The sequence below is a fragment of the Schistocerca piceifrons genome, chromosome 2 (assembly GCF_021461385.2).
Source record: "Schistocerca piceifrons isolate TAMUIC-IGC-003096 chromosome 2, iqSchPice1.1, whole genome shotgun sequence".
Taxonomy (NCBI): Eukaryota; Metazoa; Arthropoda; class Insecta; order Orthoptera; family Acrididae; genus Schistocerca; species Schistocerca piceifrons.
The window spans coordinates 292,644,810-292,668,890 of NC_060139.1; the positions used below are offsets into that span (position 1 = coordinate 292,644,810).

The 24,081-nt window shown below is 39.4% G+C and overlaps 1 protein-coding gene across 1 annotated transcript in view; it reads right to left on the reverse strand.

Moving 5' to 3' along the window:
• Positions 1-24,081, reverse strand: part of LOC124777808 (probable ubiquitin carboxyl-terminal hydrolase FAF-X) — a 301,616-nt gene that overhangs the window by 91,405 nt on the left and 186,130 nt on the right. The window contains exons 26-29 of the mRNA XM_047253324.1: positions 20,153-20,360; positions 14,313-14,536; positions 14,043-14,212; positions 11,126-11,299 (exon numbers count right to left, since the gene is read on the reverse strand). Of these exons, the coding sequence (XP_047109280.1) occupies positions 11,126-11,299; positions 14,043-14,212; positions 14,313-14,536; positions 20,153-20,360 (776 nt within the window). The remainder of the gene's footprint in view (positions 1-11,125; positions 11,300-14,042; positions 14,213-14,312; positions 14,537-20,152; positions 20,361-24,081) is intronic.

Consider the following 24,081-nt stretch of genomic DNA (forward strand, 5'->3'; position numbering starts at 1 on the left):
GCACTGTTCGACAATTAGTTTCTAGGCTGTCAAGGGAGTGTCCTCTGTCGGACCAATGACTTGGTACAAATAAGACCTTCCTGTTCATAATGGAAGTGTTATGGTGCAGCTGAGGCATAACATGTCAAAGTGTTAATGGTTGGTGTCCATGGAAACTGTGTTTTCCACATGATTTGTTTGAATTATACCGTCCGATATGAGAGTATTACAGCAGTGTACAGGGTCGTTGACACAAAATGCAGATACCAGGTTGTCAAATGGAGACTGTTGATTTATGTAGAGTTGATTGATATCCTGCTGTACCTTGGGTCTGCTGTCATTTTAATTTGGGACCACCACCATAATTTGTGGTAGTTTCCTCTAGACTCATTCTGATCAATGAAATTGTGAGTGGTGTGCAGTTTGGATACTGTTCAATGTTGCTGTTACTCTGAGCTCCGTGGCTTTGCTGTTTTTGGCAACTATTGGTTGCAGAAAATATAGTGAAACAAGTTGCTACTGTGTGTGGAGCAACCAGGACTGGAATCTCGTAGATGCTGCTAGACCACACACACTTCGAACTAAATATAGACTTTGTGTGGAGAGTTACGTGTATCATCAACAGGCACAAAATTAGGTCAATGTTGTCTGTGTCTGATCCCATGTGCCAGCACACAAGTGGGCCCCACATAAGTTGTTGCATCGTTGTTGCAAGGTATAGCTGTAATTCTATGTTTTTGGCTTGAGGTTAACAGCACGCCTCGGGTCATTAATTCTCTTCCTCTCTATGTTCACTGCTGTATGCTGCAGTTGATGTTTTACACTCCAGTCATAGGATACAACTACAGAGTGATGCATATGTATCGATAGACGAAGATTACATTGGCGATTCTCGTTCAGTCTTGTTTTTACGGCACCATGTGCGAGGAAAAAAAGGGATGATTATTTTATTGGTGGGAGTGCCTCCACATCTTAATAACATATCCTTGTGAAATAGACGAGGAAGTATATTGGTAGCATGTGACATTCAGTGTGAGCAAAGAACTGACGATTTGATAATTTGTAATAAGACTCACTCGGCATGGTTAATATTGGTTACCAGTATGTGTGTAATCTAAAGTACGAGTGTGCGAAATCTGTGTGTGTCCAATACAACTGCCACCTAATTATAAATTAGGTGTGGTGCGCCATGCTCCGTTAGTCTAGTTTACTGATGCTTATCTAGCATAAGTTGTAGCTAGGCAAACCTAGTGCTGTTAAGCTAGCCTATTTCAAAATATACCTATCTTAAGGCGCATTATGCTATTTAAGTTCTGCTACACGAAATAACAAGCTGGGCTGATGTTTTTGTATGTAGAAAGCATAGTACGTAACACTGTACCATCGAGGTAGTGCATTGGGTTCTGGGCTCCATTATTCTGATTGGTAACTAGAGGTTCATTAGCTGTTAAAACTTTGTACAAATTATTATGGTCTGTTAAAAGTGGTGTAATTTGTGGAGGTGACATAGTTTTCATCTATGAGAACAAATTTAATGCAACTGGAATTTACTCGTTTTGAGTATTTTAAGGTAGAAGCCCTCCGAAAAGAAGTCAAATGTTGAAATTGCTCATTTCAATTGAGTTTTTATTATCAAATGATTTAAGTTTGCCATTCAAGTAATGGTATAATTTGGAGCCAGTTTACATTCTCTGTTAAATGAGATGTGTCAATTTTAGAGAGTTCGCTTTTAAAAGGCCATAAAAATTAGTTACTATTGCATTTACGGAACTTTAAAAGTAAAAATGTTTTCAAAATAACTTTGATACAAAGCATCTACTCTTGTTGGGTTGTATGTCACATTTTAAGTGGGCGCTGGTTCCTATAATGTTCTTGGTTACAGGAAGGTTTCCATAGCTAATGACAGGTAGAGGAAAGGGGTGGGGGGATGGGGATGGGAGAAGATTGGTGGTACCTGATGTCGCTCCTATGTTGGTGGTCTCTCAGCCACAGCAGAATCTCCACTGTCGCCTCCAACGCTACTGTTGCAAATGAATTCTTCAATAAATGATATTCATCTCAACCTCATTAGCTGCTAAAATCCCAGCCCTCAATTCCTAACCACTAAAACCTTTGTTCAAAATCACACAGCGCTCAACATAGTACATACACTACATGATCAAAAGTATCCAGACACCCCCAAAAACACATGTTTTTCATATTATCTGTATTGTTCTGCCACCTACTGCCATGGACTCCATATAAGTGACCTCAGTAGTTGTTAAACATCGTGAGATCAGAAAGTGACACTATACAGAACTCACGGACTTCGAATGTAGTCAGGTGATTAGGTGTCACTTGTGTCATACATCTGTACATGAGATCTCTGCACTCCTAGGTCCACTGTTTCCAATGTGATAGTAGTAAAAAAAAAAAAAAATTGGAAACGTGAATGGACATGTACAGCACAAAAGCGTACTGGCCAACCTCATCTGTTGACTGATAGAGTCTGCCGACAGTTGAAGAGGGTCGTAATGTGTAATAGGCTGACTTCTAGCCAGACAATCACACAGGAATTGCAAACGGCATCAGAATCCACTGCAAATGGTATGACAGATGGGAGGTGAGAAAACTTGGATTTCATGGTCAAATGGCTGCTCATAAGCCACACATCACGCCAGTAAATGCAAAACGACGCCTCGCTTGGCATAAGGAGCGTAAACATTGGACAATTGAACAGTGGAAAAACATTGTTTGGAGTGACTAATCACTGTAGACAATGTGGCAATCCAACAGCAGGGTGTGGGTATGGGAAATGCCCAGTGAACGTATCTGCCAGCGTGTGTAGTGCCAACAGTAAAATTCGGAGGCGATAGCGGTGTGGTGTGGTGTGGTTGTGTTTTTCATGGAGGCGGCTTGCACCCCTTGTTGTTTTGTGTGGCACTATCACAGCACAGGCCTACATTGCTGTTTTAAGTGCCTTCTTGCTTGCCACTGTTGAATAGCAATTCAGGGATGGCAATTGCATCTTTCAACACAATGGAGCACCTGTTCATAGGGCACGGAATGTGGCGGAGTGGTTACATAACAATAACACCACTGTAATGGACTGGTCTGCACAGAGTCCTGACTTGAATCCTATAGAACACCTTTGGGATGTTTTGGAACGCCGACTTCATGCCAGGCCTCACCGACCGACATCGATACCTCTCCTCAGTGCAACACTCCAAGAAGAATGGACTGCTGTTCCCCATGAAACCTTCCAGCACCTGATTGAACGTATGCCTGTGAGAGTGGAAGCTGTCATCAAGGCTAAGGGTGGGCCAACACCATATTGAATCCCAGCATTACCGATGGAGGGCACCACAAACTTTTAAGTCATTTTCAGCCAGGTGTCCGGATACTTTTGATCACACAGTGTAGTTTCCTCAGGTGGAGTACAGCATTCTGTTCAAGACCACATACGGTTTTAAGGTGATCGATTTTAAATGTGCTCGCAAACCTAGCAGCTGAAAGCAAGGGGATTTCAAAAAGATGTTGGAGCTATAGTGAGTCTTGGTTGCTAGAGGCAATTTATAGGACAAGGATATAGGGCCTAAAGGCTAAAAGTAATCTGTTTGGAGTTTTAAGAAGAAACTGGTGGAACAATTGATTGCACTCAGATATGAGAACTTTTACATGGAGGCTTTTCAGAACACCGCCAGAAGTCAAGGAGGACTGGAGACTTTAGCTTAGCAAAGCCAAGGGCAGGCTTGTGAAAGGATATTGTGGTATTTGAATCAGAAGCTTGATACTGTTAATAAAAATAAAATAGAAGCAGGTGTCAAGAAAAAGTCTCCACAAATACATAAAAAAATCGGCAAATGTGGAATGAAAAACAAAGCTAACAAGATACTCTTGCCTGTTCCCCCTACCCACTACTCTTGCCCGATTTCCTTGGCTATTAACTAATAAGCTATCTACTAAACTACAGTATAACAAAGATGATGTGACTTACCAAACGAAAGCGCTGGCAGGTCGAAAGACACACAAACAAACACAAACATACACACAAAATTCAAGCTTTCGCAACAAACTGTTGCCTCATCAGGAAAGAGGGAAGGAGAGGGAAAGACGAAAGGATGTGGGTTTTAAGGGAGAGGGTAAGGAGTCATTCCAATCCCGGGAGCGGAAAGACTTACCTTAGGGGGAAAAAAGGACGGGTATACACTCGCGCGCACACACACACACACACACACACACACACACACACACACACACACACACATCCATCCACACATATACAGACCCAAGCTGTCTGCTAGTTGCTTCAAACAGAGTTTAGGAGAGAACTATAGTAAATAGTAAATGTTATCTATTCTAAGGCAATTTGGTTAATGCACAGGCATAGAGTAGTAAGCAATGAAGTTATTTGATGATTATCATTAGCAGACCCATTGATTTAAATTCAGAATCATTTGAAGCTTTCCCCTGTTCAGTACTGCTACTAGTTTCATGTGTGTTGGTAACTGGTTTTATGAACTATAACACCTATTTCATTTAAGGTATGTGTTGTTGACAGGCATATGTTACTGTTTACTATCTCAGTGGCTATTTGTTTGTCAGTTGCACATTTATCTGCAAGGTTAGTTTACTGTGTCGTAGTATGAGCAGAGATAAAGAAAGAGGTGTGTGTGTGTGTGTGTGTGTGTGTGTGTGTGTGTGTGTGTGTGTGTGTGTGTGTGTGTGCGCGCGCGCGTAATGAAACTTGCTGTTGTGCTGGGAGAACATTTGTTCCTGACCCACATGCTTACCATTGTTCATACTCTGTTGAAGTGTTTCGGAACCGAATCCCAGTTAAGATTGTTCTGTTTCAATTAGGTTATCTCACGGTCACGACTTTCAAAAATTCCTCGCAGAGATATAACATTAGCATTGATTGCCCTTTCAAGGTTGTCAGTGGTACCATTACAAACCAGCAGTAAGAATCACAGAAAACATGCCAATGTTTGCAACAGTATTTTAAGTAAGCAAAAAAAAATCCTAGGTGGTACAACAGATTTTACATCAAAATCAGAAAAATCTGTGTTAAAAGTTAAGTTCAGGAATAAATGCTATACCCTTATAAATTGCAATGTATCTATAAATGAAGACAACAGGAAAAATCTGCAGAGTGTAAATAAATTTCAGAATCTTTTAGAATATGAAAACTCTAAAAATATTAAAATGCTTCTCAGGGTCTTCAACGCACAAGTTGGGAGGAAAAGAAATAAAAGTGTAAACTAGATGAATATCCAACAATATGACGAAAAGGGTAGTTGCTACTCACCAAGTAGCAGAGATGTCTGAAAAGTAGTTTCTGGCTAACAAGGCCTTTGCCCCCCCCCCCCCCCCCCCCCCACACACACACACACACGCACGCAAGACCACAGTCTCTGGCAGCTGGAACCAGACTGTGAGCAGCAATGCATTATGGGAGAGGCAACCGGACGGAGGTAAGGAGGAAGCTGGAGAAGGGAGTGGGGGTGATGCAGGGTAGGGCTGGGGGCTGTAAAGTGGGAGTGGGAGTGGGAGTGTGCAGGGATGAGGTGGAGAGTAAGGCACCGAGGTGCAGTTGGGAGGTTAGATGAATGGCAGGATTGGGGGGGGGGGGGGTTAGTAGAAAAGGAGAGAAATAAAAAGACTAGGTGTGTTGGTGGAATGAGGGCTTGAGGGCTGTGTGGTGCCGGAATGGGAACAGGGAAAGGGATACGCAGGTAAGAACAATGACTAATTACGTTTGAGGCCAGGAGGGTTATGGGAATGTAGGATGTATTGCCGGGAGGGTTCCCAAATGTGCAATTCAGAATACCTGATGGCAGTGCGAAGAATTCAAATGGTACCGGCTGTGAAGCAGTCATTAAAATGAAGGACATTGTGCTGGGCGGCGTGTTCAGCAACAGGGTGGTCCTGTTGTTTCTTGGCCACAGTTTGTCAGTGATCATTCGTGTGGACAGACAGCTTATTGGTTGTCATGTTCACATACACTGTGGCACAGTGGTTGTAGCTTAGCTTGTACATCACACGACTGGTTTTACTGGAGTAGGTAGTGATGAGAGGATGTATAGGACAGGCCTTGCATCTAGGTCTATTACAGGAATATCAGCCATGGGGCACAGGGTGCAGAGCAGGTGTTGTGTAGGGACAGATGAAGATATTATGTATGTCTGGTGGGTAGTGGAATACCACTAGTGGTGGGAAGGATAGAGGGTAGGATATTTCTTGTTTCAGGGCATGAAGAGAGGTAGCCATAGTCCTGGCGGAGAATGTAATTCAGTTGCTCCAGTGCTGGGTCGTACTGAGTCACGAGGGGATGGTCCTCTGTGGCCGGATGGTGGGAATTCGGGAGGTGTTGAGTGACTAGAGAGACAAGTCACGGGAGATCTGTTTTCGTACAAGGTTGGGAGGGTAATTACAATCTGTAAAGGCATCACTGAGACCCTTGATATATTTCAAGAAGGACTGCTCGTCACTAAAGATGCGACTGCCACGGGTGGCTAGGCTGTATGGAACTGATTTCTTGGTATGGAATGGGTGGTAGCTGTCGAAGTGGAGGTATTGCTGGTGGTTGGTAGGTTTGATATGGACAGAGGTACTGATATAGCCATTTTTGAGGTGGAGGTCAACATCGAGGAAGATGGCTTGGTGGGTTGAACAGGACCAGGTGAAGAGAATGGGGGAGAGGGAGGTGGTGTTGAGTTTCTGGTGTCCTCACCCTCGATTCTGATCATGAAGATGTTGTCGAAGAGTCTGAACCAGGCGAGGGGTTTGGGATTCTGGGTATTTAGGAAGGATTCCTCTAGATGGCCCATGAATAGGTTGGCATAGGATGGTGCCATGTGGGTGCTATAGCCATACATCGGATTTGTTTGCAGTTAATGCATTCAAAGGAGAAGTAATTGTGGATGAGGATATAGCTGGTCATGGCGACTTGGAAGGAGGTGGTTGGTTTGGAATCTGTCGGGCGTTGGAAAAGGCAGTGTTCAATAGATGTAAGGCCATGGGCATTAGAGATGTTAGTGGCAAGGGAGATGGCATCGAAAGTGATGAGCAGGGCACAGTGTAGTAAAGGAAGAGTAACTGTGGAGAGTCTGTGGAGGAAATGGTTGGTATCTTTTATATAGGAGGGTAAGTTGCAGGGAATAGACTGAAGATGTTGGCCTATGAGAGCAGAGATTCTCTCAGTGGGGGCACAGTAACTGACCACAATGGGGCATCCTGTATGGTTGGGCTGATGGACTCCAGGAAGCAAGTAGAAGGTAGGAGAGAGATGGACTCCAGGGAGAGGTTCTGGGATGGGTTTAAGGGTTTGAGGAGAGACTTTAGACCCTGCTGTATTTCTGGAGTAATGACTGGAAATCCTGCTAGATTACTGGAATGGGGTTACTGTTGCAGGGTTTGCAAATGGTTGAATCTGACAGCTGGTGGAGTCCTTCTGCCAGGTAATCCTTGCAGTTCAAAACAACAGTGGTGGAGCCTTTGTCACTAGGTGGAATTAAAATGTCGGGATAAGTTTTTAGGTGGTGGATTGTGGATCTCTCTGCAGATGTAAGGTTAGTTTGCATGTTGAGGGATTTGGGGAATTATGGTGAGGCAAGGTTCGAGGTTAAGAAATTCTGGAAAGTTAACAGGGGGTGATTTGAGGAAAGTGGGGGTGGATCGTGGTTAGATGGAGGAGTGAACTGAGTCGGGCAGGGTTCAACATTGGTCCCTGGCCGAATCTGATTGGTAGGGTTGACAACAAAAAAGTGTTTCCACTGTAGGGACTAGGGGAAGAAGAGAAGGTCTTTAACAAGACCTGCATGACTGAATTTGGGAGTGGGGGCAAAAGACGAGGCCTATGGAAAGGACTGTTACTTCTGCGGAGCTAAGGCTTTTGGAGGAAAGGCTCATGACTGTGCTTCGGGTCTGTTCCAGTTCATGAGTGTGTGTGATAGTGGGATACAGATTCAGAGGGTGGGGTAAATGTAGGTGGTCTGTGAGACAGGGTTTGTCAGCTTTGAGGGGACATGGGGGAGGTTTGGATCTTCTTGTAGAGGTGGTGGACAGTAGTACTCGAAGGCAGATATAAGAAGTGAGCAGGTTGGAGAGTTTTTTGAGGTGGCATTGTGGATGTCGCTCTAGTTTCTGGAGGGCAAGAGTTTCAATGTGTGTTGTGGGATCCAGGAGATGTGTTACAGGTTGCACAGCAGGAGAATTATACGGATGAAGAGTGGGTACTGCAAGGAGGTTTGGGCCTGACTGATATGGTTTTGTAGGACAATCTTTGTGAGGGCTAAGGATTGGCGGAATCTGAACACATGGAGTTCATTGTGAAAGGAAGAGTGGCAGCCGGAGACGGGTAACTTGATGGTAAGGCCATTTGGAGGGATTCCATGAGCTAGATGAATATCAAGCACACTTAAGAAACAAAATGGTGAAAGTATGATTAATATGTGTAAAATGTGTTGGTTAAAAGTGATTTCTATGCATTTTTGCAGACTACCAAGAAAAGACAGAAGCTGAGTATCTCCAAATCCAACTCTGAGAACTTCAACTGGACCACACAGCCATATCCAAAAGGAATAGCAAGCAAATTACAATTGTTGAAATGATCATAAATGGGGAATTTGATTCAGGTCATTATGTCTCTAAGGTTAAAATATGACCTCCCCATCTAAAATAAAAAATAAAATGAAGGAAGGTATTCAAATACAGCTTCAGTAGAATCAATATTACAACAGAAAATGTAGAAAAATTTAGAGAAGAAATCAAGACAGCTAAAGAATGTGATTGGCATGAACTCCAAGCACAACTTACTAAAGCTGCAGTGAAAACATTAGAATTTGTTCAGAATAAAAGAAAACATGGTGGAATGAGGAGTGTGAAGAATCATTAGAAGAGCGAGCTCAAAAACTGAAGATGAAGACATTTAAAAAAAGAACACACACAACAACTTGGATAGCAAGGAAAAGAAACATTAAAAATAATTGAGAAAATCAAAAGAACCTTTGAAAATCTTTACTTATAGAAATACAAGAAAAATTCAGCAAAAATAATACTAGAAATTTTTACCAATTTTCTAAACACATACATTAATTGTGTGAAACACGTAAGTAGTTTTTTCAAAGATGAAAACTGCAAACCAGGATTAAATAGTTTTGACAGGACCTTAAACTACAGTAACAACAGTTAACATGTTCCTGTCACTGGCCATATGAACTATGGCAATATGTCTATTTTCCTAACTTTCAGTGCTCTAAAAATCTTTGAGTGGAGCTTTGCAGATTGTTACTTCACAATGCCACACATTATTTCCAAACAGTGGCAGCTTGACATCATTCATTTGCCCTTGCAGTACTTCAGAGAGTCACTAGATGGATACACCTGCTTCCAAGAAGTGCAATACAACTTGAAACATGAATTACTGGTGTTATCGGTTCACGCACTTTTGTTGTTGCAGTGTGGGTCCATAGCTGCCTTAATCACAAAAGTTTGTCACGGAATGGAGGACAGTTTGGCTGAACAATAAATTATGAGGTTGCGCAAATAATCTGGATCAGAGAGTGCTGATGGTCTTGAAATCCTGTATTTCCATAAAAATAACATCTATACCTATACCCAATACTCCGCAAGCCACCTTGCAGTGTGTGGCGGAGGGTACTTTGCGTACAATCATCACATTAACTCATTTGTAAAGTAATCTGAAGTTTGAACTGGTTATATACATGGTGGGTTGATTCTCTAAAGAATGGGGGTTTACTGGTATCAAACAATCAGAAATGACAAAAAGAAATCTTTTGAAGAGTAAAATGCTACATTTAGATGACTCTCAAGGGGGAACAAGTAAAAAATCGGGATCTACATGGGCAGAAGAAAGGAAAACATGGAGGAAGACCAAGGAATGAAAAAATAAGAAACAACAACATAGAAAGAAGAGGAACTGAAATTGTCACCGGATCCTAATTGGTCAATACAAAGATGATGATGATCTGGTTTAAAATAATCTGCATTAAAACAAGACATTTGCTGGCTTAGAAGAGAACTGCAATGGAAACCTGTGATTGATATCAGCCAGGATCACATTGATTTTCAAGCATCAAACAATTAATTGATGCACATAGATTTGCATGCAGAAACTGGGGATTTCTGACTTCGATACATGATCAGGTCACTCCAATTACAAAAAACTGGAAGCATATCCTGAATAAATATATTACAATTTCAGGTAATTTGGGGATAAAAATATATCATGTAATACATATGGATGTAAGACCCCAAAAAATATGGAATATCTGAAGAGGCATGATGAGGTTGTTGAACTAATCCAACAGAAATTGGAACCACTTGGCCAGATGCGAGCAGGGATTACTCACCGAGTGTTCCTTATTAACTTAATTATGTACAAAGATAGTTCTGGACACGAGAATTTTGATGGTTTTGCCTGTTATCAATGCTGATACTAGTAAGATATCAGTCTAGGGATTGCAAGACTTTCACGAATGATTTAATTTCATGTTCAAAGTCAGATAACAAATGACAAAAGGAAAATTTTTTCATATGACTGTCAATTTTCTGATTATTATTTTTTTTTCGCTTTTATTTTACTGTCTAACCTTTCCTCTTGCCAAAGTTCATGATTCTATGTCAAGGCCAAGTACCCTAATATATGTAATATATGATATCTTGATTGCCCTGACTTGGAAGCTTCATTTATTTACTTATTTGTTTATTTATTTATTTATTTATTTTTATTTTTTTTACATTGTCAGGGGACTGTAGACCTTAATATTTGACACATTTCAAGTTGATGCATTTATCTGTTCCTGGAGAGGAAAAAAAAAAAGATAGGCTTGACATAACAGTTATCAATTAAGCTGAGGAAGTCACCTTCCTCACAGACAGTGCCCAATACAGGGACCAAAGTCCTGTAGTAACAAAGTACTTCATCACTGTGATAGTATTCGAGTTCAGTATTTTCCCCCAACAGACTGCAAAGAATCTACAGGACCTACTTAACATCTGCCAATGGTTCATCAGATTCTTTGGGTATATACTTAATTTAGTGAAAATTTGTTATTTCAACCATTGTCATTATACCAATAACATGAAGGAATGAGTGAAGTAATAATAATAATGTTGTTGTTGTTGTTGCTGTTTTACTGCTTACCTGTGTGGGCATCCTTTGCAAATTTTCTGATCAGAATATGAGCCACCAAGAATTTTTCCCATGATTTGTTCCTGATTAAGCGCCTTTAATGCTTCATCAATACTCTCAACCAAGCTCATGAAAAATTCTACAGCATCTTGTTGTTCACGTAAATTAACAGGTTCACCTTGCAACCTGAAATAAGATTTTTTTAAAACAGAAGTCAGAAAACAAAGCAAATTTGCAACAAAAATTACGGTAATGTGATGCTCATTAACTCTCTTATAGTCTGAGATTTAGTAACTGTTATTCTGGTCTCCTTATCCTTCACTCTTGTACTACATTTATTGAAAGTTATCATACATTACAGTATAACCCTGCTTTTATGTTCCGAGAATTAACGTTTTCCAGCCGTTTACGACATTTGTTATCGTTCCCATCAAATTTCCTATGCCCACAACGTTAATTTGCACCTGATTTTGCATCAACATATTTATAATTTTCCCGCGATTTACGCATTACGAAAAAATGTTGGTGGAAAAAATATGATGCTGGCATAATGTTGGCCGTCCAGTAGGGTTTACAAATATTAAGTGGTTAAGTTTCTTGACACCAGGAGACACTATTAAGCAGATTTGAAGTGTAAATGAGTAAAAATTGTAACAATCTGTGCCATATCTCCCACCGCTGCCTAGCTCTACATGGTGTGGTGGCTGATGGGAGTAACTAGGTTCGTTCGTATGAAGATACCATGACCAATCACAACCATTTCCAAACTGTCTCTACTGCGCAAGTGCAGTTTCGTGATTGTTGTGATCATCATGACACCTTTGTCGAACCATATTTAGCACGTTTCAGTGTATGGTCACATGGAGTGTTAGTTGACACCGTCATTCACTTCGTGTTGCTCAAATGTTTTTAGTGTAAACACAGCGCCAGTTATGTATTTTATTCATGCTGAGCAAAACGTGTTTTGAGAATTTATTCTCGTTGTCAAGTGCAGTATTTACGGATGTACTTTTTGTGATTTTGCACAAACCAACAATGTCACTGATAGTTTGTATGTGTGTGTGTGTGTGTGTGTGTGTGTGTGTGTGTGTGTGTGTGTGTGGTTTTCTACATAACTGATGAGGCACAGTACCTGATAATCTCAAAAAGACTATTACAGTGCAAGAGAGACAGAGTAACACATTCAACACCATACAAAATACTTATTTACATATTTGCACTTGACAACGAGAAAAAATTCTCAAAATGCGTCGTGCTAAGCATGAAAACTAGTGCAATATTTCATTATTTAAATAATGAATGGCAGCTGCAGGCTTTCCAAAAACATCGATTATGATGTTTGAAATTAAGTAAAACGTTTCCACTTTCCAGATAGTTATAAATTAAAGTTACATCAGCGGTTTTTATTATATAATAAACCTTTATTATATAATAAAAAAGGCCCTGACAAGTCTTTTGATGCTTGTTATGTACACACATCATACATGAAGTGCAAGGGGGTATCCTATAGGTATCTTTTACAGCTTAAAACATTATTTCCCTCATTTCAGATTTTCCCGCGTTTTACACCATTTTTTTGAAGTCCCTTGAAAAGTGAAAAAGCATGGTTTCACTGTATATAATTATTACAACTCACCATATAGCGGAGATGCTGAGTCGCAGATAGGCACAACGAAAGACCATCAAATAAAGCTGTCATCAGTCTGGCCTTGGCAGGCAGCAAGATACTTTGAGTGTGTGTGTGTGTGTGTGTGTGTGTGTGTTTTGTCCATTGTCTATTCTGATGAAGGTTTGTTTGGATGACAGGTTTGTTTGACAGTCTTTTTGTTGTGCCTATCTGCGACTCGGCATCTCCGCTGTCTAGTGAGTAGCAACTATCATTTTCACAATATTGTCATTATTCCATCCTAGGTTTTCCATGTTAGAAACAATTGTTACTGATATATAATACTAATACTAACATAATAATATATAGTTATTATGAAGTATAGTAACAGCCTTGATAAGTTTGATCCCTCCACTGGGGCTGGGGCAGTGACGCGAGGGTCCCAGTGCCATACGGTCAATGTTGGTACTGCGGTTTCAGCACTGTAGGTGCAGTCCTCCCAAGACGGCCAATTAGGTCAGGCGAGTCTTTACCTATAATGTTCCTGGGAGGCAGCTTGCTTTGTTACTGGCCTCAGCATTTCTTCTTCTTCTTCTTCTTCTTCTGTTAGTGTTGCAGTAGAGTGCCATTCCTCTCTTCTGTCTGCCTTCCTTTTCATTTCCACGTATGTGTTGCATCCAATGTCATTCATGATCTGTTGCATGTATGATATCCTTGGTCACCCCCACTGATTCCTTCCCTCAATAGCTCCTTCTGCTATTGTACCAATGATGATTTTGTGTCGTAGGATGTGCCCTATAAGTTTGTCTCTTCTTGTTTGGATGTGCCTCCACAGAGATCTGGTTTCTTGTACTCTTCTAAGTACCTCTTTGTCTCTCCAGCTGATCTTCATCCTTCTATAGCACCACATCTCCAAGGCCTCTAGCCGTCTTCTCTCTTCTCTTCCCATTGTCCAAGTTCCACATCCGTATAGGGCCACACTCCTCAGCATGTGGCAGACTGATTGTGGAGATCCTATGTACCCTTTTCCAATAAACCACTTTAGTGTCAATTATGTCTCCTCCATATTACCCCTAAGTTCACAGCCTATTCTATTGCTCAAACTCCTAGCTTGGCCAATCTATACATCATGTGCTAGAAACTTTTTTATATGAAAATTCTTTTCCAAGATTACCACGGAAAAAAAATTAGAACCTGAATATGGACTCAGAAAATTAACAAAAGTATGTTAAATCTAACATAAATGATGCTTCCTAACATCTCATTACTTACAGTATCATAGGTAGAAACCAATATGCTACAAAAATTAAATTTAGGGCTTACTTGAAATGTTTCCACAGGCCGCGTGGCACATAATATTGCAGTTTACTATAAGCTAAGTGTCCAAAGATTGCTTGGACCTGTTTCAGAATGCCAATATTGTACTCCTTACGAGATTCTTCAATGCCACATTTTTCATCATTACAATCATTTTCAGCTGGCTCTAAGGTCCCCTGATGTGAAAGAAAAAATGCAAGATAACTAGTCTGTAACCATATGGTAAAGACCAATGAAAACAGAATTACTAAATAATCAGGTAAGCTGCTTTTCTACCTCGCCTTCCAGCCTCTCTTCTCCACTGAAGTCTTCATTCAGGTCAATGGCTGCACCTTCTGATGCCAAAATCCCTACACGGATACTCTGCACCATATAAAGCTGTTGTAATACAGAGTTCATGTAGCAGGTAGCACCAGCATTTTTTAGACCCACAAACCCCTTTGGTGGCCTTGGTCCAACGGGAGGAAGGTAATCCCATTCCACTAACGGTTCATCACGCTCTGGAAATAAACATGTTATAAAGTAGGTTTCATAATTTTGGAATACATTCATTCCAGTTTTTAACATGCAGACCCACTGGAAAAATATACCTGTCCCATAACAAAAATACAAATAAATAAGCAGCAACAACAGCAACAACAACAACACAGATTGATGAAGATGAAGTTGATTACAGTAAACTGTAATGAATACGTCACAAAATAAACAAACATGACAGAAACAAAGGAAACATGTATTTTCATACCATCATATTTTCCAAATTTTTTTTCATTACATGGATGGCTCCATAGTTATTTGTTTTAACAGTGCTACAGCCACTCATGCACTTCAGATAACCCTTACCTTTTTTCCCCTTCCAATGCCTTGGGTCCCTTTAGATGCCAGACATGCAGCAACACACAGCCCAAATGCAAAACTGCAGGGAAGATACTGCCCAGACTTCACTGATATGTGATGTCTTCACCAACTAGTCTAGAAGACAATTTCCTATATCATGCCATTCTGTTAGCCACATACTTCCTGCACCACTGATAGTAAACCACTATGATGAATTCCCGTAACACACAGCCCCATCCAGGACTTTTTAATAGCACTATAATATTCTCTGCCTTGTCTTTGAACACTTACCATCATACAAAGAAGTGAGAATCATTACCTGTCATTTACTGTTTTAAATTCCTTGTCCATCTTCATTACCACTATATTCCTAGCCACAGTAATCAGTTTTGAAGGTACAAGGGGGACTTCAAAAAGTAAGTTTATTGTGGTAGGCCAAGTAACTTATTTACTGCTGCAGTGCACTTCAAGCTGACATAGCTACATGACACTATTTTTCAAGAAGGTAACCAACTCTCGGTAAACAACTGTCTGAACATCCTACCAACTGTTCAATTCTTTGAAGATAGAAATCTTCTCCTTGGTCATGACGACATTTGAGAACTGCCATGTGAACAGGGCTCATCCCCCGAAAATCTGCCACTGCCATGGGTCCATTCCTTGATTTTCTGGACATTGCTGTGTGGTTGATGTCGATGGCCTTCCTTTCTGATCAGCATCACCAATGTCGTCGTATGACCTTGGCCAAATTGTTGTCACCATTTCACTAAGACTGGACACAACATTGCATTTAGTCCATTCACCACCAGAATTTCACACGGAATCTGTTCGCAATTTGGACGTTTTGCTCAAAAGAATCATGTTCTCCTGCGTACATGAAATTTGGAGTACGTTTCCAGTTGCTGCACCATTCCAACTTTTAACAGCACTACACGAGAATCATGCCTGTAGGGAATGCAGAACATGTACTCTCCTCCCACTCGCAATGCACCGATCTTGTCGCGCAATGATCTTATAGCGGGACAACATGGATAATTGGCTTTTTGAAGTCCACTCGTATAGCATAAGGCCTACACCTATTGATTACTTTCTACACCAATCCTATGACTGATATATACTGGAGCCTGTGAGAACAATGGTATTGCCTACAAATTCTGTTGAAGTTTCTGTGCAAAATAATACATGGGCATGACAGTCAACCAATTATCCTCTTGAATGACTGGTTATCATTTTAGATTGTCAAAGGTAATGTTAACTATTCAACTGCAAAGTGTGGTGTTCATAACATCAATGTCAAATTTAACAAATGCTTCCATTATGCTACCGGGAAGTGGCAGGTGAAGGGGAGTGCACAGCAGATGTTCCACATTGTGGATATTTACTTTGCTCAACCCAGACTAAATAAAATTGTTTCCAAGTATAATACATCCCTGGAATATTTGCCTGAAAGACTTTATAACAATTCGTATGGTTAAGAAACTATATGCATTAACATTAAAAAAAGGTCATCCTCATGTAGCTGGGGGAGGGGGCGAGTGGGAAAGATGGGGGAGAGGGAGAGGCAGGGGGAGGGGGAGGGGGAGGGGGGGGGTGTTCTACAGTTATATGCATACCATGCAGGTAAAGTAAGAGATGACAATATTACAGTAATTTTCATAAAATACCAATACCATCCTCATCATACCGATAACCAGTAGTATAACATAAAATTATAAGAACATAAGTAAACGTAATGGAAACTGACTTTTGAGGTGTTGCAAGAATGCACAAAACACACACCAAATTCCACAAAAGCAGAAGCTCTCTAGAGAATAACGGGAAAGATTAAAAGTTTGCAAATGGCTTACAATGGGGGAGGGGGGCTGATTGGAGTAGGAGAAATAATAAGAAGAACGGAAGGGTAACAAGCTATGTCCTCTTGACATCATCAGCATGGGCACTGACTTGGTTGATTCATTGATCCAGATGGAGAAGACAATCAGTTACTAATATTTAGACTCAATTTTGTAAGAAACCATGAACATTATGTGAGAAAGGTATCCCAATTTCATATAATAATAATAATAATAATAATAATAATAATAATAATAATAATGCAGACTTTGCCAACAACAAATAGAAACAGTAGATAACATCACAAGCGGATGTACAATACTAGCAAATACAGACTACCCCAGAAGACATGACAATGTAGCAAACATAATACATCAACAGCTTGCCTTACAACATAAACTTATAAAACAACACGTTCCCACATACAAGTATGCACCACAAAGTGTACTGGAGAATGATGAATTCAAATTATACTGGAACAGAACCATTATAACAGATAAAACAACACCACATAACAAACCTGACATCATACTCACCAATAAAAAGAAGAAATTAACACAACTAATCGAAATATCCATACCCAATACAACAAATATACAAAAGAAAACAGGAGAAAAAATTGAAAAATACATCCAACTGGCTGAGGAAGTCAAGGACATGTGGCATCAGGATAAAGTTGACATTATACCAATTATACTATCAACTACAGGAGTCATACCACACAATATCCAGCAGTACCTCAATGCAATACAGATACATCCAAACTTATATGTACAACTACAGAAATCTGTAATTATTGATACATGTTCAATTACCCGAAAGTTTCTAAATGCAATATAACACATACCATACAGTTAAAAGGAAGTGACGCTTGATCAAGGTCCACGCCACTTTCCATTTTTAACCAGACTTAACGTCTGAGAAAGTTAAGAAATAACAACAACAACAACACAAATTAAAAATTTGCAGCTACTCAAGTGCAAGTTCAACTGACTAAGTAGGATGAGAGGACTGAATGAATCAGACTGAAAATAAGATGACTAAGTGACAATAAGCAACACCTAGTGGGCTAAGGACTATTTGGAGGATACAATGCAACTTCAGTAAAGCATTAGACAGTCCAAACTGCTAAATTACAAGGTTAATGAGAAGATCTTGTGGCTTGAAAGGGAAATAATGTTTTCAGGTAGCAATACTATCTTTTTTTAATACAAAGGCCTTTTTTAGGTCACCAAACTTCAGTGTTTTTCACTGTGTAGCTTCCATGTCTAAAGGGTGAATTTGGAATGTCTATGAAACATTTGCCAAGAGCTGCTATAATATTTCCATTTATTCATCATTTTCTAGCATGAATTTTCCTAGATTGTGGAATATGATAAAGTCCACATGTGCAACATCTATTGAACAGGTTGACTGTTCCAACAATTCATATTCTAAATCCTTCGGTTTTTTACTATTTGTGAACCATCTTTGTCCTGATGAGATGTGACTCCCCCCCACTTACAATCCACACATTCCTACATTTTCCCCATCTTGTTTGACCAATAAACTTTTGTTACTGTTGTGCCCCTTGCAAGGCAATCAGTAACACTCATTGCAGGAAACAATGGCCACAACGTTCCTAATAAATGAAATCTACTTCACTTTTTCTTCACTGTACTTCAGTTTACAGCTCCAACTGCCATTGCTGTTGAACCATTTGATTAAGAACCATTTAGTAGGGTTGTAGACTCAGTTGAGCCTCTGCCCATATATCAAACCTTACCCGATAATTGCAGCATCTCATTTCCAAATCTAATTCCCTTAGCATCGTTCGATTTCATTCACCTACATTCCATTATCTTCATTTTATTTTTGTTGACATTGGTCTTATAAGCTCTTTTCAAGACACTAGATATTCCATGCCCTGATCTTCAAAGTCTTCTTCTGTCTGCCAGAATTACAATGTCATCTGCGAACGTCAAAGATATATTTCTCCTTGGCTTCCTTTAATGCTTGCTCAAAGTATAGAAAAAATCCCATACCCGTCTCCAATACTCCCTCCCTTCCGTGTCTGTTGACTCTTAGAACTGCAGTCTGGTTTCTGTACAACTCCATGTATTTTATTGTTGATAACTTCATAATTTCAAAGAGTTTATTCCTATCAGCATAATCAGAAACTTTTTCTACCTCTACAAATGTTTTAAATGTAAGTTACCCTTTTCACAACTTATCTTCTAAGATGAGTTGTAGAGACAGTATTGTTTAACATGTTCCAATACTTCTGAGGAATCAAACTGATTCTCCCCAAGTTAGTTTCTACTAGTCCTTTAACTCTTCTCTGCTTATGGTGACTTATTCAACTCTTACACCTCTCCAGTATACTGTTCCAAAATTCATTCTCAGCAATGATCAAAAGTCTGTGAAACACACTACAACAGGTATACAAACAGATGTCTCCAATTTACGAATAATCAGAGCCACCTTCGCTTTATGTGGAAATTTTTCTTACACTCTTAAGTATCATGTTGGATGAACTGCAGATATGATGCTACTTAATGAAGATAAAACTTCTCTCTCTGCTATTTGTATGATGGGGGTCAGTAATTCATACAACTCTTAAGTTAGCAATTAAGTTCAGCTGCGTTTAAAAACATGCTGAAGTATGACTACACACACAAATGTTTCAACACTTGGAAGACTGAATTCAAAGACACTCTTCCAAGTAGTTACATAACTATAGCTATCAGCAAAATATGACATTTCCAGATAGAGAATAAAATCAAGGTAAACTCTCATTACTTTAAACTGATTGATGATGATGAAGTCCCATACTCCGTGACAGAGCGTAGGGGAACAATGCGGGAGACCCGCATCGCCGTACTAGGCTAGGTCCTAGTGGAGGTGGTTTACCATTGCCTTCCTCCGATCGTATTGGGGATGAATGATGATGATGATTAAGACGACAACAATAACATCCAGTCATCTCGAGGCAGGGATAATCCCTGACCCCACCGGGAATCGAACCCGGGACCCTGTGCTCGGGAAGCGAGAACGCTACCGCGAGACTACGAGCAGCAGAAACTGATTATATTTATGAAAACTCCTTAAAGCAAACACAAAATGCCTCTCTCTCTCTCTCTCTCTCTCTCTCTCTCTCTCTCTCTCTCTATATATATATATATATATATATATATATATATATAATGGAAGGAAACATTCCACGTGGGAAAAATTATATATAAATACAAAGATGAGGTGACTTACCGAACAAAAACGCTGGCAGGTCGATAGACACACAAACATACACACAAAATTTTGTGTGTATGTTTGTGTTTGTTTGTGTGTCTATCGACCTGCCAGCGTTTTTGTTCGGTAAGTCACCTCATCTTTGTATTTATATATAATATATATATATATATATATTTGGGCAAGATCACATACAAAATAATACTGGCTTGACTTACCCGAGTAGAACATTTCTGTGAGCATCTCCACAAGTAACTTCATGTTTGGAACACAAGCTATGCAAAGAGCCACAAGCAAATCAAAGGCTGCATTTGTTGTCAGTGGTGTTGAACATACAGGTATTGCCTGGTCTGCACACAGCTCCCCTGTCTTCTGCAGGTGAAGCATTAAATGTGATGCTGGAAAAACAAAATCTTCAACCAGTTCCTGTAAGAAAGCAAACAGAGTACATACAGCTCAGTATCTGAATGAACATAACTCTTATTTTTGTAAATAAATGGGTGAAATTAGCTCGCAAAAGAGAGGACAGAAAAAGTGGTAAAGTGATCTGCTTTAAATATTTTCTTTAAATTGGATGTAGAAAATGCTAATTTTAGTAAAATTTGCAATATTTTTAGAACAGTTCCTCAGGATAGCATGTTAAGAGCAACATAGTTCTTGATGGACAACAATAACCTCCTGGTCAGCATCATAAGTGATTTTTTTTTTGTTTTGATTGCCAAAGACTTTGATTTTTTTTTTTGAAACAGTTACACAGAATGCTTCATGCTATAAAGACATTGTGTAGTAAAATTAGGACAATAATTGTGAGTAATGATTAATTTTCACATATACGTATTACAGTGAAGTTTTTAGAATTATGTAGCAGCTCTTACAGAGGAAGAGTCACATTTAACTAGACGTAATGTAATTCAAAGTACACTTCAAGATGGTAATTATTTCACAAAGCACTGCACAACAAGCACAATATGAATTAAAGGAAAAAAGCAAGCCTATTGATGTTAAAAAAATCCATTCACTTATTCAGTTCACTTCTTAAGTGTAAATTTCTGTACACACAACAGCATTCCATTACTATGACCAGTAAACAAAGAAAGCTTGCTGTGTCTAAAATTTTTCACGACAAACTTCCAGCATAGCAAAGTAATATGGTTTGAAAAATGACAAGACCATTTTTTATGCCAAAGCTAAACACTTTTCTGCATTTTGGGAGGGGCAGTGTCTATCTCTTCATTTGATGTCCTCAGTGTCGACATACCGCGCTGCTACACTGGCTGAAAAATGGGTTGTGAATTCCAACTGACTACTGTAAATAATGTAGCAGACAGATGCTCAGTTGCGTTTCACTGTCTTTTACTTTCACTTTTCACAACCTCCCATATACACATGTAATATGGCCAGTGCACAATTGTTTAACTTCGCATAAGCATCATTAATAGTTAGCAGGTGAACATCCACAAACTGCAACAAGAGTTTACTGTTGAACATCTACGAGCAGTAAAAACCTAACCACAAAGTTCACAGTTCTTGAAGAACAGAAAGGTATGTATGGAAAAAGACAATGTCATTATTTTTACACTCGGCCTATTGGTGTAACACTTATTTCACTGTTAAGTTGATACATGGTTGCCATTCTAGCCAACACAGGTTCCTCCTCTGAAACTCAGCCATGTGAGACCAAAATTTGGGCCCTTATATATCATAACAATAATAGGTACTGAAACTGCACATTATTGAAAGTCAAATTTACAGAAATTACAATTAAAACTTAACTCATTCAATTAACGGATACACCGAAAAACTGCATCTTTTTATCAGTTTCTTCTACTACAAGGGTTAAGCTGAATTATTTGTTTAAAGGATGAAATTAACATGTATGGTTACGTAAACAATACTTTTGACAAAACTGTTAATTACTTTGGAATTAATGAAGGGCTGGTTTTTCTAACATATTTCCGACTAGTGCCAAATAGATACTTAAAGAATACTACCATTTCGTCTTCCAAATGTTTACAATTATTACAGAATTTATATGCCAACAATAGAATTTTAAGAGACTGGAATTCAATAGTAGGAAAAAGGAAGATAAGGACAAATAGTAGGTGAATATGGACTGGTGGAAAGGAATGAAAGAGGAAACCATCTGGTAGAATTTTTACAGAGAGCACAATTTAATACTAGCTAACACTTGGTTTAAGAATCATGAGAGAAGACTGAATACGTGGAAGAGACTTGGGGACACTGGAAGATTTCAGATTGTTTATACAATTATCAGACAGAGATTTAGGAACCAGATTTTAAATTGTAAGACATTTCCAGGGGCAGATGTGGACTCTGACCACAATTTATTGGTCATGAATTGCAGATTAAAACTAAAGGAACTGCAAAACAGCAGGAAATTAAGGAGATCACACCTGGATAAACTGAAAGAACCAGAGGTTGTAGAGGGTTCCAGGGGGAGCATTAGGGAACGACTGACAAGAACTGGGGAAAGGAATATAGAAGAAGAAGGGGTAGCTTTGAGAGATGAAATAGTGAAGGCAGCAGGGGATCATGTAGGTAAAAAGATGAAGGCTAGTAGAAATCCTTGGGTAATCAAAGAGATACTGAATTCAATTAATGAAATGAGAAAATATAAAAATGCGATAAATGAAGCAAGCAATAGAGAACACAAATGTCTAAAAAATGAGACTGAAAGGAAGTGCATGATGGCTACGCAGGAATGGTTAGAGGACAAATGCAAGGATGTAGAAGCATATACCAATAGGGGTAAGATAGATACTGCCCATAGGAACATTGAAGAGACCTTTGGAGAAAAGAGAACCACTTGTATGAATATCAAGAGCTCAGATGGAAAACCAGTCCTAGGCAAAGAAGGGCAAGCAGAAAGTTGGAAGGAGTATATAGAGGGTCTATACAAGGGAGATGACCTTGAGGGCAATATTATGGAAATGGAAGAGGGCATAAAGGAAAATGAGAAGGGAGATACGATACTGCATGAAGAATTTGACAAAGCACTGAAAGACCTAAAGCACTGAAAGACCTAAGTCGAAACAAGGCCCCGGGAGTAGACAACATTCAGTTAGAGCAACTGATAGCTTGGGGGAGCCAATCATGACGAAACTCTTCCACTGGTGAGAAACATGTACAAGACAGGCAAAATACACTCAGACTTCAAGAAGAATATGATCATCCCTGCTCCAAAGAAAGCAGATGCTCACAGGTGTGAAAATTACCGAACTATTAGTTTAATAAGTCACGGCTGCATAATACTAACACGGATCATTTACAGAACAATGGAAAAACTCGTAGAAGTCAGGTTAAAGACATGCAAACCTACGTTTGTAGCATTTGTAGACTTACAGAAAGCTTTCGACAACTGTTACTGTAATACTCTCTTCCAAATTCTGAAGGTAGCAGTGGTAAAATACAGGGAGAAAATGGCTATTTACAATTTGTACAGAAACCAGAGGGCAGTCATAGGAGTCGAAGGGCATCAAAGGGAAGCAGTGGTTGAGAAGGGAGTGAGACAGGGTTGTAGCCTATCCCCAATGTTATTCAATCTGTATATTGAACAAGCAGTAAAGGAAACAAAAGTAAAATTTGGAGTAGGAATTAAAATCGATGGAGAAGAAATAAAAACTTTGAGGTTTACCAAGGACATTGCAATTTTGGCAGAGACAGCACAGGACTTGGAAGAGCAATTGAACGGAATGGACAGTGTCTTGAAAGGAAGATGTAAGATTGACATCAACAAAAGCAAAACAAGGATAAAGGAATGTAGTCAAATTAAATCAGGTGATGCTGAGGGAATTAGATTAGGAAATGAGACACTTAAAGTAGTAAAGGAGTTTTGCTATTTGCGGAGCAAAATAACTGATGGTGGTTGAAGTAGAGAGGATGTAGACTGGCTATGGCAAAGAAAGCGTTTCTGAAGGAGAGAAGTTTGTTAACATCAAGTATAGATTTAAATGTTAGGAACTATTTTCTGAAAGTATTCGTACGGAGTGTAGCCATGTATGGAAGTGAAACATGGACGATAAATAGTTTAGACAAAAAGAGAACAGATGCTTTCAAAATGTGGTACTACAGAAGAATGCCGAAAATTAAGATGGGTAGATCATGTAACTAATGAGGTACTGAATAG